This window comes from Equus quagga, chromosome 5 (assembly GCF_021613505.1).
Source record: "Equus quagga isolate Etosha38 chromosome 5, UCLA_HA_Equagga_1.0, whole genome shotgun sequence".
NCBI classification, from domain to species: Eukaryota; Metazoa; Chordata; class Mammalia; order Perissodactyla; family Equidae; genus Equus; species Equus quagga.
Genome location: NC_060271.1, coordinates 111,846,960 through 111,866,220, shown reverse-complemented (window position 1 = coordinate 111,866,220; position 19,261 = coordinate 111,846,960). Strand labels below are relative to the sequence as shown.

At 40.0% G+C, this 19,261-nt stretch overlaps 1 protein-coding gene across 10 annotated transcripts in view; it reads left to right on the top strand.

The window, feature by feature from the left end:
- The window catches only part of LTBP1 (latent transforming growth factor beta binding protein 1), a 383,440-nt gene that overhangs the window by 195,121 nt on the left and 169,058 nt on the right, over positions 1–19,261 (top strand). For all 10 annotated transcript variants that reach the window (XM_046660943.1, XM_046660948.1, XM_046660942.1 and 7 more), the window contains 2 exons: positions 46–270; positions 1,787–2,061. In XM_046660943.1, the coding sequence (XP_046516899.1) occupies positions 46–270; positions 1,787–2,061 (500 nt within the window). The remainder of the gene's footprint in view (positions 1–45; positions 271–1,786; positions 2,062–19,261) is intronic.

Sequence of the window (19,261 nt, the reverse complement as noted above, 5' to 3'; positions counted from 1 at the left end):
ATTTGAGAAACTAACCAACTCCACATTTTCTCTCTTCCCTTTCAGTAATTTGCCATCTTCCCTGTATGAATGGCGGCCAGTGCAGTTCAAGGGACAAATGCCAGTGCCCTCCAAATTTCACAGGGAAGCTTTGTCAGATCCCAGTCCACGGTGCCAGCGTGCCTAAACTTTATCAGCATTCCCAGCAGTCAGGCAAGGCATTGGGAACGCATGTGGTCCACTCGACACATACCTTGCCTCTGACCATGACTAGCCAGCAAGGAGTCAAAGGTAAGCTTATTATTTTGATTTTTGCCTATTTGTCAGACCTGTGTTAACCTGCCAAACCCGTACGGAAGCAAGTATCTGCAGATGGCCAGGGCTGGTGCTGGAACAGAATGGAGTATATGATCGGTGGCCTGAGATGGCATTTGGGACAGAATGGAGGCCCAGATATGTGGCTACAGTGCTTTCTAGGCCATAGAGATTTGGTATCTAGGAAGTAAGAAAATAAAAAGGATCCCGTCCTTCTCTGGTGACTCTTAGCACCAAGAGCTAGTACCATGTGTGGCGCTGTTCTGGCACAGCCTGGGAAATGGAAAAATGAGCAAGACGGTGTTCTGGCTCTTACAGTATTAATAAACAAGTGGATCACACAGAACCTGCTGATGAATACCAAATCTATTTTGTAGTTGAAGAATGCTTGGTTTTAGTAGCTCTAAACGATCATTTAACCTCATTGGACTTCAATTTATTCATCTGTAAGGAAGGTAAACTAGGCCACTTGGAACTCAGAAATTCTATGACTAATTCATTCTTTTCAACCTGGCATCTCTTCTACATGCACAATTTTTAAAAGGGGTCAGAGAAGTGTTACTGGCTCTTATTCTTTAAAACCTGAATCTTAGCATCAGAAGATGAAATTTTGTTTGAAAGTTGCAGAAATTAAATCTTGTCACAGATACAAAGTATCACGCTTTGGTATTTTGTGTATGTGTTTCACCAGAAGCACAAAAGTGTGTACGTACTATGTTGTTTAAGGATGAGAGAATTATGCTTTGTGAAAATTGTATTCTTCTTTTGATGTAGAAAGGTAAATCCTATAATTTCTATGATAGAAACTGTGAGAAAATCAAGTCCAACTCTTGGGTCTTTAATACTATCATTTGATAAAATGTACCCACCTATGACCATAGGTAGCATGAATTTCATAGTTTTATGACTCTCCTGAAAAAAAATTCTGTCTCATGAATATGTTACTATGAGAGGTTTTAACTTCTCTTCATAATTTCAGTTTTATACTTTAAACCTAAATTTATGTATTTTAATTTTTGAGCGTACTCTTTTTTTTTAAGGTATACTTTTTTTTGGGGTGAGGAAGATTGGCCTTGAGCTAACATCTCTTGCCAATCTTCCTCTTTTTTTTTTCTCCCCAAAGTCCCAGTACATAGTTGTATATCCTAGTTGTATGTCTTTCTAATTCTTCTATGCTGGATGCCACCACAACATGGCTTGATGAGAGGTGTGTAGGTCCACGCCAGGACCTGAACTGGTAAACCCTGGGCTGCCAAAGCGGAGCGTGCTAACTTAACCACTCTACCACTGGGCCGGCTCCCTGAGTGTACTCTTTTATGAAGAATTTTGATGGCTATGCAGCAAAAATATATATGCACTATATATGTATAATTTACACTATGTATAATATATATGCATGTAAGTATATATGTGTATGTATAAAATTTACTTTTATGCTGACTCACATGTTAATTAGTTATGACTAACAAGTTTTTCTCCCAATCTGTTTTAGTGAAATTTCCTCCCAACATAGTCAATATCCATGTGAAGCACCCTCCTGAGGCTTCAGTCCAGATACATCAGGTTTCAAGAATTGATGGCCCAACAGGCCAGAAGGTAAAAGAAGCTCAACCGGGCCAATCCCAAGTCTCATACCAAGGGCTTCCTGTCCAGAAGACCCAGACAGTACATTCCACATACTCCCACCAGCAAGTCGTTCCTCATGTCTATCCTGTGGCCGCTAAGACGCAGCTTGGCCGGTGCTTCCAGGAAACCATCGGGTCACAGGTAAGCAACACTGCCCATTGCGTTCTAGATATGGTCTCCTTTTAATAGGAAAGTCAGACTTGATACAATGATTTTTTATAGAAGGGGTTGGCAAACTGACCCATGGGCCTGTTTTTGTAAATAAAGGTTTATTGGAACACAGCCACATCATTCATTTACACTTTAATGCTATTGATGGTACAATTGCATAGTTTTGATGAGATCATATGAGCTGCAAAACCCTTTACAGAAAAAGTTTGCCGACCCTTTATCTATAAGATAATTTTAAGTAGTGAACTTCCAAAACTGCTGGAAGTCCATGATTGCATGTTTCTCTTTTTTAAGTTAAGGTTGTTTGTGTATTAAACATGTGTCAGACGTGAGATATGGTACATGAGATATATTCTGAAAAGATGTTTGAAAATATTTCTGCCTTTATGTAGTAATTTGCAGGTTAGTAGGTACAGTTGAGTTTTGATCCCATCATGCGATAATTTTTCATCTTTCATTTTCTTATAAAAATTCATAAATAGAATGGCAATGCATGAGTTGTTTGAAGTGCATTTTTTCCCCCAAAGATGGGCACCATCTTTGTTGCCAATCTTTTTTTTTTTCTTTCTGCTTTTTTCTTCCCAAATCTCCCCCATACATAGTTGCATATTTTAGTTGTGGGTCCTTCTAGTTGTGGCATGTGGGATGCTGCCTCAGTGGGGCCTAATGAGCAGTGCCACGTCCCTGCCCAGGATTTGAACCGGTGAAACCCTGGGCTGCTGAAGTGGAGCACATGAACTTAACCACTCGGCCACGGGGCTGGATCCTGAAGAGCATTTTAAATATCGTTGGATTTACATGTAACTTTAGGCCTATCTTTATATCATAAAGTGGGAGAAAGCCTGAGTTTTCTCTAAAACTTCCCATTGGAAGTGCATAGTGAAGGCAACATAAAAATATTTGTTCCTCTTCCCCAACCATTTGGTGCTACCTGCTTTGGGATTATGTGATAGTGACGTAGCTTTGTCCTGTGGTTCTCCTGTCATTTGGTTATGGTTTGGACCCTCCACGAGAAGAGTCAATGAGGTACACTTATTATAATTCCTGAATATTCAAAAAATACTGGTCTGGGTAATAGAATCAATTGTTATTGCTTTAGAAAGTTAGAAAACACTTTTAAAGGCAAAATTGGTTTGTAGAACCTAATAGAAAGAGCAGCCATGTGGAGTTATAAGATCTTGGCTAGAGCCATGGACCCAGCACTTTGTGGCAGGGAACCAGCTTCCTTATCTGTGAAGTGGAGACAAGAATATGGAGCTTTCTGGGGCTGGCCCAGTGGCACAGCGGTTAAGTGCGCACGTTCCGCTTCGGTGATCTGGGGTTCGCCGGTTTGGATCCCAGGTGTGGACATGGCACTGCTTGGCAAGCCATGCTGTGGTAGGCGTCCCACATATAAAGTAGAGGAAGATGGGCACGGATGTTAGCTCGGGGCCAGGCATCCTCAGCAAAAAGAGGAGGATTGGCAGCAGATGTTAGCTCAGGGCTAATCTTCCTCAAAAGAAAAAAAAAAAACAAAGAATATGGAGCTTTGTCAAGATTAGACAAGGTAATATGAGAACCACTTAGCAAATGTTATATGAAAATATTAGCTTAGGAGATACTGATTTATCAAGGTAGAGTCAAACTTAAAAATAATCAGAGTAGGTGATTACTTATGTCATGTAACTTCAGTAAGACAGAAAAGGCTCCATCCCCAAACATGACCTACGTTTGGGTACCTGAATGCCAACTGAAGGGGACCTTTTCATTCCACAGTTGAATACCAGGTTTAAGCAAATCCTTTTTGGAGAAGGAACACCATCAGTTTAAACTTAGCTCAGAAGTAAAGACTGGCTTCTTGTGCTAAGGGTGGGAACTGAGAGGGTCAATGGGGCTGAAGTACACTTCATGCACTTCATGGTTTTGCTCTAGGCCAGCCTTGGAGAGTGAGGATGAATTTGGTGCCATTTGCATTGCTTAGTCATTCCAGCTTAGGCTGGTCATGAGAAAGGAAAAAGCAGGTCCTTTTAAAACTAAAAGATACTGTGCCCAATATCTTTCTCCTTAGTTTCCAGGTTGGAACACAGACGATAAAAAGCACGAAAATGAGGTATCAACAAATGTGTTGTTCTTGTATAATAGGAGGCAGATGATTGCGGACTAGAAAGGATATAAATAATTTACTTTTAATCCTAAACTGCACTATACAATCAAAATGAATTGGATAATTGGTGGAGTTACCAAATAATTAAAACTCAGTGGAATACTTTTTGCCTTATCTGGATACTTCTCTGATTTTTGGTCTGAATGATCCGGTGATCTCAGTGCTTAATTTACTTTGCATGTGTGGTCACTAATACACAGCTTCAAAGTAAGGCCTGACTTCAGAAAACATTCACAGCATGCATTTGCCTTCCTGTTGGCAAGAAGTGTTGCTGGTTGCCTATGATTGTCCAGTTAATTCTTGGAATAAGGATGATCCAGGCATTTGTAAAAATACATCACTGGTAAATAGTCAATAGTATATAAGATGTATCCTACAAAGATTTGGAGAACACTTGTGCTTCCTTGCTATGGTTACTTTGCATACATAGCTACAGAAGGGGAGGTATAAGTAGATTTTAAATGAATGGCAAAAACAACTGCATAAATACTCCCTAGTGCTTTGCTCAGTGGGAGCACTCTTATTGGCAGCAGATTTCAACTACTGAGACTCTTAATGCCATAGAGTTATCAGTAAGTACTTATATTTGTTGCTGTGAGAGGTCATATACAAAACAAATTTGGCAGAAATAGTCCTTGTTTCTATGGCACATTCTACCAATTTGGCAGTAAACTTGGGGTTGGGAACCCGACCTGAACTGTGATCAATGTATTTAAATTCAAGGAAGCTTCATGGAGTAGAATTTCAGGAACTGCTTGGATGGTGGAGAAATGTGGATGGCTGGTTAGGAAACCAAGCTCATATGGAAAATGGGGAGAAGAAAGAACTTTGCAAGAAATGGGTGAGGAAGAAGTGTCAGAAGAGACCAGGGATGTGAAATAGTTTGGGATTCCTGGAAGACGTTTGCACAGATATGAAGCCTCTTAAACCTGAGGCATAGTGTAATGTAAATAACTTGATGTCAAGGTAAAAATAGCATGAAGCCCCGTTGATCAAGTGATCAAACTCAGAATTATTAAAAATGAGGCAACGGACATTATGTGCCTTCTGATGTGATACAATGTGAAGTCTACATATCATCCTAAAAGTATTCTTGCCAAAAATGTTTAGCCTGAATCTAATTAATCAAGCCTTCACACCAAACCTCCAGCTTATAGGAAATACTGAGAGCAAAGCTAAAAATATCCCCCCCCCATCAGACAGACTCATAATTAGGATGTTGTCTGATTTCTCCAAAAAAATCATATCATGAAAAAAAAAGTAGAATGACTTTTCTAGAAAGAGACTTGAGACAATAATAAATGTAGCGTATGAACCTTAAACAAATCCCAGTTTTGAAAAAACACAAAATCCAGCTGTAAAAGATATTTGGGGAACAATTGGGAAAATTTAAATACAGACTGGATAGCAGATGATATTTTGGAATTATTAATTTTTTTAGATGTGATAATGTTATTGGGGTTTACAAAAGATAGTTTTCTTATTCTTGAGAGATGAATGCTGAAAGTTTTAGGGGTAAAGTGCCATGATGTCTATAATTAACTTTCAAATGCATTTTATACACAAATATGGCAAAATTGTAACAATTGTTGACTGAGAGGTGGGTATGCTTGTGATCATTGTATTATTCTTTGAATAGCTCAGCATATTTGAAATGTTCTCATGAGAAAAAGAAGGGGGAAAATGTTAAAATTTCCTAGACTTACAAATAGAATAATATAATTTTAAGCTGAACTTAAAATCTGTAACTTTAATACATTTAATGAATTTTTAGAAAATAATGTTTAAAGTTTCACTTTTGAATGAGTGGGGTAGGTGGAGATGGGCATGGTAGACATGAGGAGGCTAGTGAAAAGTTGGCCTTGGTCTGATTGTGAAATGACCAGAGTTCAATCTAAGAAGTAAAGCTGAAAATAGAGATGAATGTAGGGGCTTTTGTAAAGAATCAAGCGTCAGGATTTGATTATATGCTCTTGTGAAGAAAAATATGGTGATGAGTTGGAATATTCTGAACTTCCATGCTTTGGAAATCGGATAAATGCTCTCTCTGATTGATGAACTGACCCTTTGGTTGGGGGAGGGGGGAGCGGATTGTGAGGTGAAGATGAGTAGCTACTCTTTGTTTTAAGCAGGCCTATCCTTGATGGACATCAAGAATGGTGTATTCTTGGATATTAGTCAGGGAATCCAATGCTGTGTTAGAGATAGAGTGAGAGAGGATTCATGGAGAAAATTCAGTGGTCAGTGAATACATCTAATGATGATGTTAAATTCACGAGAATAGAGGATATTTCTTTGGCTTGTATTATAAAGAGAAAAGAGCGGGAATAATGGAATTGGAAATATTTGTGTTTCACCTTGACAGAGAGAGCCAAGATATAGGGGGGAAAATCATTCCTCTTGTAGAAAGTGATGTTTCATCTTTCAGAGTCCTAAAAATAATTTGTTGTTCTTAAAACCAAATAAAGTGTTGACTTTATGTGAATTGGGCTGGGTACAGGCATTATTAAACTCATGGTAAAGTATTAAAATAATAGAAATTAATCTAATTGAACATGGGATGATTCAGAGGAATAAGTTTCTTGAATATGAATCAACTTGAAGTACTTGACAAGTCATAATTTTGGCAGAGATAGGTGTCTGCGCTACCTGGAGTAAATAGTGGTACTCCATATATATTTGAGAACATTTCTGAGTTTGCTCATGGTTTAGATCAAGTTGGAATTACATCTCCAGTGGTTACACTTACCAGCTACTTTCAGGATAATCTCATGTTTTCACATGCTTAAAACTTGAAAATTTCCATGCTAGTTTTCATCTCTAAGGAAAGCCAAATTTCAGAAAATACCCCTCAAATCTTTCTTTGCATCACAGGGACATTGAATAAGTACACTTTTTCCATTGTACAAGAATACCCTTTGCTTTAAATTGATTCCCTTAACAGTTACCTAAATTTGAAATGTACTTGGCATCTGTTTTTTTTTAGTTTCAAACGTTTTATTTATTGCGCAATTGCTGGAAACAAACATTTACAGTGACCTAATGGTGCCAGATGGTACGAAAAGACTTTGTCTGAGAAGTGTTCAGAATCACGATGTAGGGTTTAGGGCTCAGCGTCCAGGCTGGGTTTGCCATTGCCTGGTTGTGCAATCATGTGCTCTCTGTGAAATGCAGGAACATGCCCCTTAATTAGACCCAGGCATTACAAGAAGAGACCAAAAATTCAAGTGCTTCAAGACCTTCCTCTTGCAGATGCCAAAGGAGCAGAAAATTCCACATATAAACACCTGAGTTAACTAAGAAGAATAGAGATAGTGGGAAACCTGAAGTAGATGTGAGCAGAAGAAGAGAAGATATTTTTAGTACAGCTCTCTAGCACTGATAAAGATGATCAGATAACATGCAAACTCGCTTTTATAGTTTGCAACCATAAAATATCCCCATAATGGTTAAAAAAAAAAAAAGCCCGTAGGAAGCAAACTCTAAGATTAACTTCTCTAATATATATTCTGCAGAAGAAAATAATCATTATGTGGACTAAGAAGAAAGGACCAGTACTTGATGTGAAATCCTGAAATCACTGGAAGAGCCTCTCTTTCCTTTAATTATTGGTTATGTAAATAATAAGACCTGGGGCAGAACTGAGTTAAAGTGACACAAGAATTGTTTGGGATCCTCTTAGAGGTTCCAGAAGTTGTTCCAACAGTTCTCTTTGGACAGGACAAATGGAAACAGAATGGACCAGTTTATTTAATTGGAGATAGGTCTCTTTGGCAGATAAATTCAATAACATCCTCAGCTCTAAACGTTAGCACTGGAAAACACACAAGTCTGAAGGGCCAAAAGATGCACTTAGCTTTTGTTTAAAAAAATTTTTTTTTTTTAAATAAGCGTCATGGAGAAATTAACAGGAAAGTGTGAGCTCGTTGAAGTGGAAAATATCTTAATTACATGGCTGAAAGTACTTTTTAAAAAACTCAATACTTCTGTCACAGGACTTTGAAGAAAAATATTTCTTGGTTTCCACCATACAGAAGCCAGTGGGAAAGTAGGGAAACAGATGACAACAGATGTCTGCCTGTCAGCTCCACATGGCAGAAAAAATATAGATGGATGAATAGATACATATGAAGGTGGAGAGACGGGATGCAGCCTTTGAAAATCTCCTCTCAGTGATAGAAAATGAGTTTAGTGCTCAATTAAGGGAGCTGGGACATTAAGTTCTGCTTAGAAACCTGTTCCTTAATTTCCACAAAGTCTCGTCTGCCCTGACTATAAGAGTCTTACTGGGGTGAGGCTTAAAGCTGTGATGAAATACTCATGATATTCTGATGGGGATAATGCCAGAAGCATTGTAACACTTTTCACACTGGTTATTTCCCTAAATGGAGTCCATAAACTACATAAATAGATGAGAAGTCTAAAAAAAGAATAACCATAAAACATTTTACCAAAGACTCTTGGCCTCTCACTTGTGCTTTATCCTTATGTGGGAAGGAGATCTGAGTCAGCCAGGCTGGGTCAACAGTGAGTTCAGGTGTATATGTGGCCCTCTCCCCTTCCCTGTTTTTCAGGCCTCATGCTCTTTGGGGCAGGGCCCTCCCAGGTGAACTTGGACTTCTTGCAGAGGTGCTCCTGGGCAGTGATTAGGGGAGGCAGGGCCAGAGCTACCAGACGTCTGCCTTCTCCATGAGCAGGGTGTGCTGATTGCATTTACTGAAGCTTGGCCTCCTTCAGGTGGAATAAGTCATTAACACCAGGCGCTTCCTGTGCCATCTGGGTTTTTCTTCAGTGTCCCACTCAAATACTCTTTTGGCATAATCTAAGAAATATTTAATTGAGTGTTAGTGAGTCTGGTTGTCTCCGGTGGCTCTGAAATGGCCGTCCTTGCCAAACCTTACCTGTGTCGACAGCAGAGGTATCACTGAAGGTGTCACACACGTCTCAGTGATGGGCGCCTGGAGCTCTGCAGCGTTGGCTGGTCTTGCTCCAGCAACCTCTGCCAGAGTGACTGTGTGCGGGGGCCCTCTGTTGGAGTTGAAAAGATCAGTAAAGACGGGGATAAGATCCAAAGAGGAAAAGAGCCACATGTGAAAGAGAACACGTCTGCATGTCACTGGGCTGCTGCCAGTGGTGAGGAGAACTGCTAGTTTTACTTGGATTGAGAATGTGAGTCTGAGACATTAGGATAATCAAAATATAGATTCTTAGAACTGAAGGAGAGTGCTTCAGAGAATGGGTGATGCCCCAGACATTACCCTTCTGACTGCCTAATATCCAGTCTTTACCCAGGCCAATGTCTTCTGGGCACCGAAGAGTATGTCAACTTCAAGTGTTCGCTTTACCCTGACCTGTTTAATAGACAAGCAAGTTTCTGCTTCTCTGGTCCTCCCCAAGCCACTCCTCTCAGATGTTTTTCATTTTATTGGCAGTAAAAATGCCTTTATCATGACAGGGCTATCAAATTTCTGTATTTTATACCTCTAGGGCTCACTAAAATAATATACCTATTAATAATTAGACTCCTGTTTTTGCAGAGGAATAGGCATTGAAAATAATTATGGGGCAGTTCAGAGTGGAAGCATATTAAGTCATTTCTGATATTGGCAGTGTGGTAAGATTTTGTGGTCATTACATTTGAAGATGACATTTCTGAGCATGTTGGAAGTAGTTTTAAGAGATCATGACTTGAATTGATGGTTGATTTAGGCTCTATACATTATAAAAATGTTTAGAGTCACAGCTGGTATTTCTAGGGCTGACAATGTTTCTTGGCTTTGTCTGCATGATCCCTTGAAATTGGGATTTGCCAAAACGAAGTGGGATCATCTGGTTTACTAAGAAAAATCCCCATCCTCTAGAATCTGACCCATAAAATTGTAGTGGAAAAAACAAAACTAGGGGCCGGCCAGGTGGTGTGGTGGTTAAGTTTGTGCACTCCACTTTGGTGGTTTTGATCCTGGGCGCACACCTGGGACTGCTCGTCAGGCCTTGCTGTGGTGGTGTCCCACATACAAAATAGAGGAAGATTGGCACAGATGTTAGCTCAGGGCCAATCTTCCTCACACACACACACACACACACACACACACACAAAGGCAGCATTGCATACCGATCTTACACACACACACACACACACACAAAGGCAGCATTGCCCCCTGTCAAGAGACAACAAAATGATTCCCCTGTACCGCCCTGCACCTGCCTCCACAATGATGATACTACCGTTTCTTTTTCTTTCTCAACCTCCCATTTTTTTTTTCCTCTTGTCCTGTTTTGTGGATAAAAGAATTTATATATAAAATTGGATATTCTGTTACCGCGAGATCTCTTTAGGAGACTGTGCATTTACTCTAGTGGTAATGCTGTTGTGCAGTTTTGAAATTTCTGTTTTGAAGGAATTGTTTCAAAACCAGTTTATGAGCTGCACAACAATATTAGTCTTTCTTTGATCTTCTGCAGCTCATTCGTCTATTGTATTTTTAATGAATCTGAAAGTTTCCAGTGGTCACTGTAGCGAGCAGGGATTTGCCACCATTGAGGCTATTTAAAATAATGTCTTCAGCCCTGAAAGAATTCTAAAATCGGAACAGAAGAGTTGTAAATATTTTGAACAAAGACAGCAATGCCTTCAAGATGACCCCTTTAGAGAGGACTGGTTTAGAATGTGTAAGCTTTAACAGAGTTGTGAAGAATATGGGCTTAACATTCTGTAGCTTTGGGGTAGGCCTCTTAATTAGGTGGTGTATTTTTATACAATTGATAGCTGAGAGAGAACATTCACATTTATGTCCTTACTTGACTGTCAAACCAACTTCAAAACAAGGAAAAGTAGGTATTTTTGTCTCCCATTTAAGTGAAACTTGAGGCTCAGAGAGGTAGGGAACCAGCTTATGTCGGTATGTCCACGTCTGTAACTCTTTTTCCATTTTAGCGAACTCTCCATATCTCTGACCCTCAGTTTCTTCATTTTTCAAATAATTGCTTTGGCTGAGAAGGCTCCCAAGGCCTCCTTTCGCCCTGCAGTCCTCTGCCAGTGATGATTTTGACATCTTTCTTCTTTTCTACAATCTTAGGTATCACTGATACTAACTAACATATGCATAGGATCTATGGACAAAGCCAACTGTACAAATATCAAAGATAGTCAGTACATATCTCACATGATTTCTCAAGTCCCCTCAGGTGTCGGCTCCCCCAGAAAGCCTTCCAGTCTGTCTTCAACCCACATTCTGTACTCCTTCCTGAACTCTTCCTACATGTATAATCCAGTCTTCCTCATCAGATTGCCCTTTTGTGTGCGTGGGCCACTTACAAACTGAGCTCGGTGCTGGGCCCAGATGAGTAGTCAATAAATAATGTTAGTATTAGTCAGGTGAGGCTAGGTTGTGCTATAGTAATAAGGATGACAAAGCATACATTTTGTATGTACTAGATGTCTAACAGGTGATCAGGGGGCTCTGTGCTAAGATCTCTCAGGGAATCAGGCTGATAGTGGGTCTACTATGTTACTGCCATGCTATCTCAACACAGCCCATGGCTGCCTCAATTTTTACAGAGGGAGAAGGGAAGTACCTCAAGGGACACTCATTACTTTTCCGCAGCCCATTTACAGAATGAGTTGCATGGCCCTGTCTGTTAGTGCTATAGACTGAATTGTGGCCGCCTCAAAATTCATATGTTGTTGAAGTCTTAACCCCCAATGTGACTGTATTTGGAGATAGTCCATAAAGAGGTAATTAAGATTAAAGGATGATCGTAAGGATGGGGCCCTGATAAGATAGGATTAGTATTCTTATAAGAAGAGACACCGGTGAGCTTGCTCTTTTTGCCATACTGGAGGACACAGCAAAATGGCGGCCTTCTATAAGCCAGGAAGAGCATCCTCACCAGAACCAACCATGCTGGCACCTTGATCTTGGATTTCAACCCTCCAGAACTGTGAGAAAATGAATTTCTGTTGTTTAAGCCAGTGAATCTGTGGTATTTTACTATGTCAGCCCAAGCAGACTAATATAGTTAGGGAGCCAGGACATGTGGGGAAGCAAGGGGTTCTTTGGTGAGAAGTAAATGTTCCTACCACAAGTGGCAGAACAAGGGTCAACAGAGATGTGGCTCCCCACTTGCAGGGAACTAAAGAAACCTATTAATATGATTTGTGGCATTCAGTTTTTCTACACTAGTTGCAACCAAACCATAGGTAATTATTAGTTTTGAGTTCTGTATACTTGGATGAGACACCGAAGAACTGAAAGCTTAACCAAATGAGGCACGTGTTACAATTTACATAGTGCTGTGAGGCCCCAAATGGTTTTTGTTTCTTTCAGCATCTCTACATAGACGAAAGGAAACTGACAGGCAATGAAGTTTAATATAGAAAATGTTTCTCAATACTGTTGTAGAAATAAGCATTGGGGAAGATTGGCCTTTATGTTTATCCTTTGGGAGTGATCTGGTTTCCATAGTAATAATAATCATGGCTGTATGCTCATCTTTATTTCTTCCCTCTACATGAGTCTATCTTTTTAGACACATCCTTGGTAATAGGATAAATTTCATCATCTCACCATCTAGTATTAGGACTTATGATGTAATTTGTGTTGTTTTGCTGCAAGGAAAGGCTAACAGGAATTATGATGTCGGGATATAATCATGACAATACTTAACTATTCTTGTTGCAATTTAAGAAGAGCAAGACGCCTATGACAGCCTGGGAGACTTGACTGTTGAAATGCTCAGATCATTGTAGAGGTGGAGAAAATAGGCAGCCCAAATTTGATCATTTATTTAGAAAAGATGTCAAGTAGAATCATAAGTTTCACGCTTAAGAATTTTTTTCTCCTTGTATGTTACTTTAAAACCATTTTGCCTTAGTGTAACTTTTAAAATACCGTTTCATAAACTAAAGTAGTTGTCTGGAATTCCTTGAAGCCCATGGTTTGGCTTCAGCAGGCTTTAAACAAATACACTCTCAGAAATCAATGTGGATCCATTTCCAGCAGTTAATGCCCTAGTCACAGTAGATACTTTGTAAAATCAATAGCCTGAAATATCAGAGGATTATGGTTATATCAGATACCCAAAATGCCTAACATTGTTTTAATTACTCTAATAAAAGAAAGCTGGGTGGACTTAAAAAAAAAAAAACCTTGCCTATAAAGAATGTTCTACTCAAGCCAAAGAAAATTTTTTACAAGTTCTTTTAGAAAATCTGGAAGTATTTAAGTGTTTTCCTCTTCTTCTTATGAGACAATGCCTGTTATCCTGCCAGTGCTCCATCGTACAATATTCTGCTTTATGACAATGGGCCTTTAGAACAAGTTGATCAAATATGTTGTTGTAGTTGCATTAGTGATAGGGTTCAGAGATTTGGACCCTGTTTCTCATTGGCACATAGAAATAAGCATATTTAATGTTCTGGTACATGGATATTGAAGAGCTTTCATGAGGTTTTCCAGTTTAATTTGGAGCCACGGTTGGTCCAGAGGCTAGAATAACACTGTTTTGCTCAGAAGATGGGCAGAAGTCATTTTGCCAGAGTGGAGAAGTGTTTATATTATAGTGAAAAGATTGATGATGGGAACAATGAAGAGCTGTCACAGGAATTTGGATTAACTCAACCCGTTATATACAGTGAGAATTTTCCCCATAAGGGACCTCATTCTGATCTTATGAAAAGAAGTCCAAGATTTCCAAAAATAGGATTCACATTCCTCAAGCGGATTCATAGTATTTTGAGTGTAGCTTCAGTTCACCAGAATACCTCAAAGCTTTCTACCAGAACATTGGAGTAAGGTGCTTCTGGGTGTGGGTGGAGGTGAGCATAACAACTGCACAGGTGGAATAATTTATGGGACACCTGTGCAGGGTGGGTTGATAGACCATAATGTGACTTTATAACAGGTCACAGCTCAAGGTATGCAAAACCTGCATCTCCGTGACCATCTTGAATAGTTTCTGATATTTTGCTTATTGATAATCATATATAACTCATTGTATTTATTTCTGATAATCTGAGAAGGAGTTAAGAGCCATGACTATCTTCAGGAAGATAGAGCAGCCTTTTTTGTGAATACAGGCTAGCAGGAAAGGAGTGGGCATGAGGAACGATCAAGAAGAGGTGGCCCCTCCTGTTTATCACTGATCAAGCTAGTCTAGGTCAGGATGTGATGTTAGAACTACGAAACATGTACCATCCTGGAATCTAGTGTATCAACCTGGCAGGCAGGGAATGTTTAAGGAACACTGACTTTCGCAGGACTGCCCTGACGCTGGACACCATTCCACCATAACTCTCTGGTTACTCTCACCCCTGCACTAGAGCCTGCATAGAAATCATAGAATTTAGGCATATCAATGAATATTAGCAATTGGTCTATCTGTAAAATTTAATTGATGAGGAAGCTAAAGTCCAGAGAGGTAAACTAACTTTCTTCACATCTTGTATTGAGTTTATGGTAGGTGAAGACTAAAGCTGAGGCTTTCTGGTTCCTACTCCAATGTTGTTTCTACTATTCCATCCTGTCTCTTGGGCCATCTTTTCTAGGCATGGAGGATTCACGAGAAACCATTGCTATCTATATAAGTTGGCGTGGGCTGACATAACAAAATACCATAGACTGGGTGGCTTAAACAACCGAAATATTTTCTCACAGTTCTGGAGATTGGAAGTCTAAGATCAAGGTGCTGACAGATTCAGGTCCGGGTAGGGCTCCGTTCCTGGTTTGCAGTTGGCCACCTTCCCACTAGGTTCTCACCCAACAGAGAGAGAGAGGGGGCACTCTGGTCTTTCTTCCTCTACTTATAAGGACACTAACCCCATCACAAGGGCTCCACCTTAATGACCTTATCCAAACCTAATTACCTCCCGAAGGCCCTACCACCTAATATCATCCCATTAGGTTCAGGACTTCAACATGAATTTGGGGAGAAGGGCACACAAACATTCAGTCCATGCCACCAGCTGAACTTGAAAGGACAGGTATGTTCTCTGGGACTTTACTAAGGGAGTTCCATGTTCTTCAGTGTTTTGTGACTGGGCCATGGATGCTTGGGGAGAGCGGATGCAGAGTGGGCTCCACTATTTTGGCTTCATGGTCTTGGTTCTCTGGTACCAAGACATGGCACATGACAAGAAGGATCTTGATGCTTCCAAAGTGAAATTGTCTGCTGCTTGAACATTATCAACTAGTTGAATTATTGTAATTCAGTGATAAACTATGTTGTGCTTCTTGAGTAGAATTAAAATGAAATCCATGAGCTGACAAACTCTCGGCAGCATTTATTCTCTGAGCATTTCTTTATTAGCCAGAGCACTTTGTAAAAATCTGAACATTTTTAGTGAAATCTTAATATCTTTTTTCTTTATTTCTAGGTCTAACATTTATTTTCACACACCTCTTTTCTGTAAGTTGTCTCTGGGACATTGTATATTGAGTAGCTATGAGATTACTCGGTCATTTGTTAAGCAAGTCCAGCTTTTTAAATGAGGGGCCTGGAGGAAGGGGTCTAATATTGATTGCAAGCTCAGTGTGTCATGGCCATCTGGCTATCTCACGTAGAATCTGTCTCACATATATTGTCTCAGTTTTCTTGAGAGCTCTGTGAAAGTAGACATTTTTAATTCCATTTTATAGAGGAGGAAATAGAGGTGGAGAGTTTTGCCTATGGTCATGTAGATGGTAATTGGTAAAGTGAGGATTTGATTCTATGTTGGTCTGACTTCAAAAGCTGTGTTCTTGCCATTTACTCAGTTATGGGTCGTCTTCACTTGACTTTGCACTGGGCCCACAGGGAATATGATTGTGTGGAAAGGTCAGTTTCACATTCGTAAAGCACAAACTCTGCCAGACGTGAAGCTGCCTGGGGGTTTGCTTTGTGTGGGGACGTCTCTTGTTGGGGACAGCATTTGTGGGGGAAAGAGAGAATTTGTGCTGGACTTAAAAGGTCCTTTCTGCTGTTTGTTTGAGAAGAAGTGTAAACAATGGACCTTTAATAATTACCCAATTTCATATTTTGCTCCTCGGATTACTGATCATGTTGACCTTAAATATAATTTATTCCCTTTTTCCCCATGAATGATAGAGACTATCCAAATAATTTTTTTTTCTTTTGAGGGAAAGTACTAGATGTAGAAAGTATACTTTTATTAAAAAACAATCTTTTCCTCCTCTTCCTCTTTCTCTTTATCAGTATTTCTGTGTTTTCCATTAATTCAAGGATGCCAAATATTTCACTGGAAGCAATCAAAAACTTTTCTGCTTTGGGAAAAGGAACTGCAATGCTTCCTTTCCCCTGTCTACTGATTAATTTTGATATCCAACCACAAATCGAATCCCAAATTTGGAAAATTCTCCATGGTTTACCTTCACCTTATTTTCTGACTTTCCCCTCCCACCCTCTCTGTTCCCCGTATTTGGCCTGCCTTCCTCTGGCTTTCCCCTCCCCACACACCCGCCCTGGGGTCCCTCCCAGTTGGTGGTCAGTCTTAGGCTTAGCAAGAGCTGCTCCATCTCTTTGGAATCTCTTTCCTCAGGCCAGCCGTTGAGTCACTGCCTTGTTTCAGCTCTTTCCTAAACACAGTCCTGCATACTCTTGTAAGAGTTGCAATGAATCAGCCTTCTCTCTTCTTTCATGTTTTGCTTCAGTGCAGTCTCTAGGAGCATTTTAAAAGTCTGTATTACTTTAACATTTTAAGTTTTGTTTGTTTGTTCCTTTGGCTCCAGTGCCTTATTCTCTTTGGGAAAACGTTCTTTATTCAAACTTAAAGTATCTTATACTTCATTGTATACTGGTTCCTGATAGCAAAATAAAATGAGTTATATACGTATGATAAGGATAATTCATAAGAATATTTCAATACGATCGTTTTTAAATGTCTTAAATAGTAAGACTAAATAGTAGGTCCTTGACATGGTGGCCACCTTCATGGAGTGGTCCTTTTACTAGTGAAATGTCTGAACTCTTTGAATAAATGTATCCTGAGAGCCCAGCAAATGGCCAGCACTGTAATACTTTACAGGTTGTACCACACAGCACACAAGCTGAGGAGGACAGATGGGGATCCAGCTCATTTCTCTGCTTACCAAATGCTACGTCCTGGTGCAGAAGACATCCCCAAAGCTCGCTTTTTTCTAGTCCCCACACAGGGGCTGATGGGGTAAAGGCAGCCCTGCTGGACATGCATCATTTAATCTTGCTGCAATCCTTTGAAGTTGAGCTTATTGTCCCAGTGTCCCTTACTAGCCAAGAGAAGCTGGATGATCTGTTGAACATCTTGCTGCTCATCCAGGAGAACTGGGATTTAGATCCAGGTCTAGTGACTTTCCAGTCCAGTACTCCTTTCTTTTCCCCAGGGCTGCATCTTCCTTCCCTAGAACCTGGCACAGTGCAGCGAACATTCTTAGAATGAGGCTATCATAGGTACCAATAATTTTAAGGTATGAAAGTTGAATCTCATGAAACCACACTCCAGTGTTTATCACAACCTCTTCAAATTATTGTTCATCTCTGAAGCAACTCCAGGAGTGAATTTTTGGCAAAAATTGTAAGCCTTGGTTGCTAAGTGATAAGTTTTGAGCTATCATTCTTGCTCGTATATTTATAGGGAGATCTAGTAAAACTGTAATCACAGCTTCACTTGGAGTATCAGGACAGTGCTGTGATATTACCTCAAAACCGAGGTTGAAGTCTCCAGATAAGTATTCTCAATCAGATCAAGATTTAGAAAAGTACGTTATCCTGCAATCTATTAATTCTTAACAATGTTTAAAAATGAAAGTTGTAACATGGACATTCGTGGAGTAATTGTAATGATTTTTAGATAGCCTTACCTGCTGAGGCCTAGTGCTAATACAGATATGAAGATAGGAAGGGTTATCTTCATGCACCCAGTCTTCTAAGAGTGTTGGTGAGGGCACTGGTGGATTGGGACTGGGAGTAGCTCTATTTATTTTCTCTGTGTAGTTTGCACAAGTTCTGCAGGAGGAGGCTCAGACTAGGGTGAGCATCTCTGGAGATGTTGACGTAACTGAGGGGGTAAGACACGAGAGATGGTTAGGAGGCATCTGCCCAGAAAAGGTCCTGTTACAGATGTGAGAGCAACAGAAGTACTTGAGATTGTCTTTCATGCATAGTAATTTGCATTTCCTAAATCAAGTAATGCAACCTACCAGTTTCTATTGAACGTAGAACCCTAGACCTGGCAGAAATCATGAATCATCTGGTTCACATTCTGGGCATTCCTGTGGGGTGGTCCTCTAGCCTCTATTCCCAGTGAAGGTGGCAGCACCTTCCATTGTTGAGGAACATTAACTGTTGTAAAGGTCTCCTGCTTTCGGAGTTGAATCTTCTCTTCCTGTGATTAGCAGCAGTTAGTCCTGCGAATACCTTCTTCATGCAACTAGCTTCAAGTAGCAAGCTTGTTTATCATATCTGAACTCTGCCATCATGGCTACACACAGTCTTATTTTCTCTACTTTCTTCAGTTGACACTCACAGGACCTGGTTGCCAGAACCTTCATTGTTCTGTTTTCATTACTCTAGGTGGTGCATGCATTTGCTGAATCGTAGCATGGATGTGTGGGGTTATAGTGTCCCCGATCTGCGGCATGAGGTTGTATGAACTTTTTGAGGAGCTATATAACACATTGGTCATTTGACGGGGTAGATTTTTCTTTCTGCCTTGAAATAGCTCAATATTGGGTTATAAATTTAGCATGTTTCTCCTAGATGGCTTGTACATAAGAGATGCCTTGAATTGAGAGACAGGATTTCTCTGAAAATGTGGTGAATGAGTTACATAAGAGAAAACACATTTGTGTTTTTAACTTGTAAAAATCACCTCACTCTGGCATAAAAGTGTAGTTAGGCAGAGTCAGTCCATGTCCATGAAATTCTGTCTTATGGAGAAGCAGAATCTACCAGTCTGAGAGAAGGACCTGCTCAATTCTAACATCCTGTTCTGTGGAGTTCTTTCCAATATGACCTTTTGGTGTGGAGGAGAGAAGATCCTTTGTTCTACCTTCT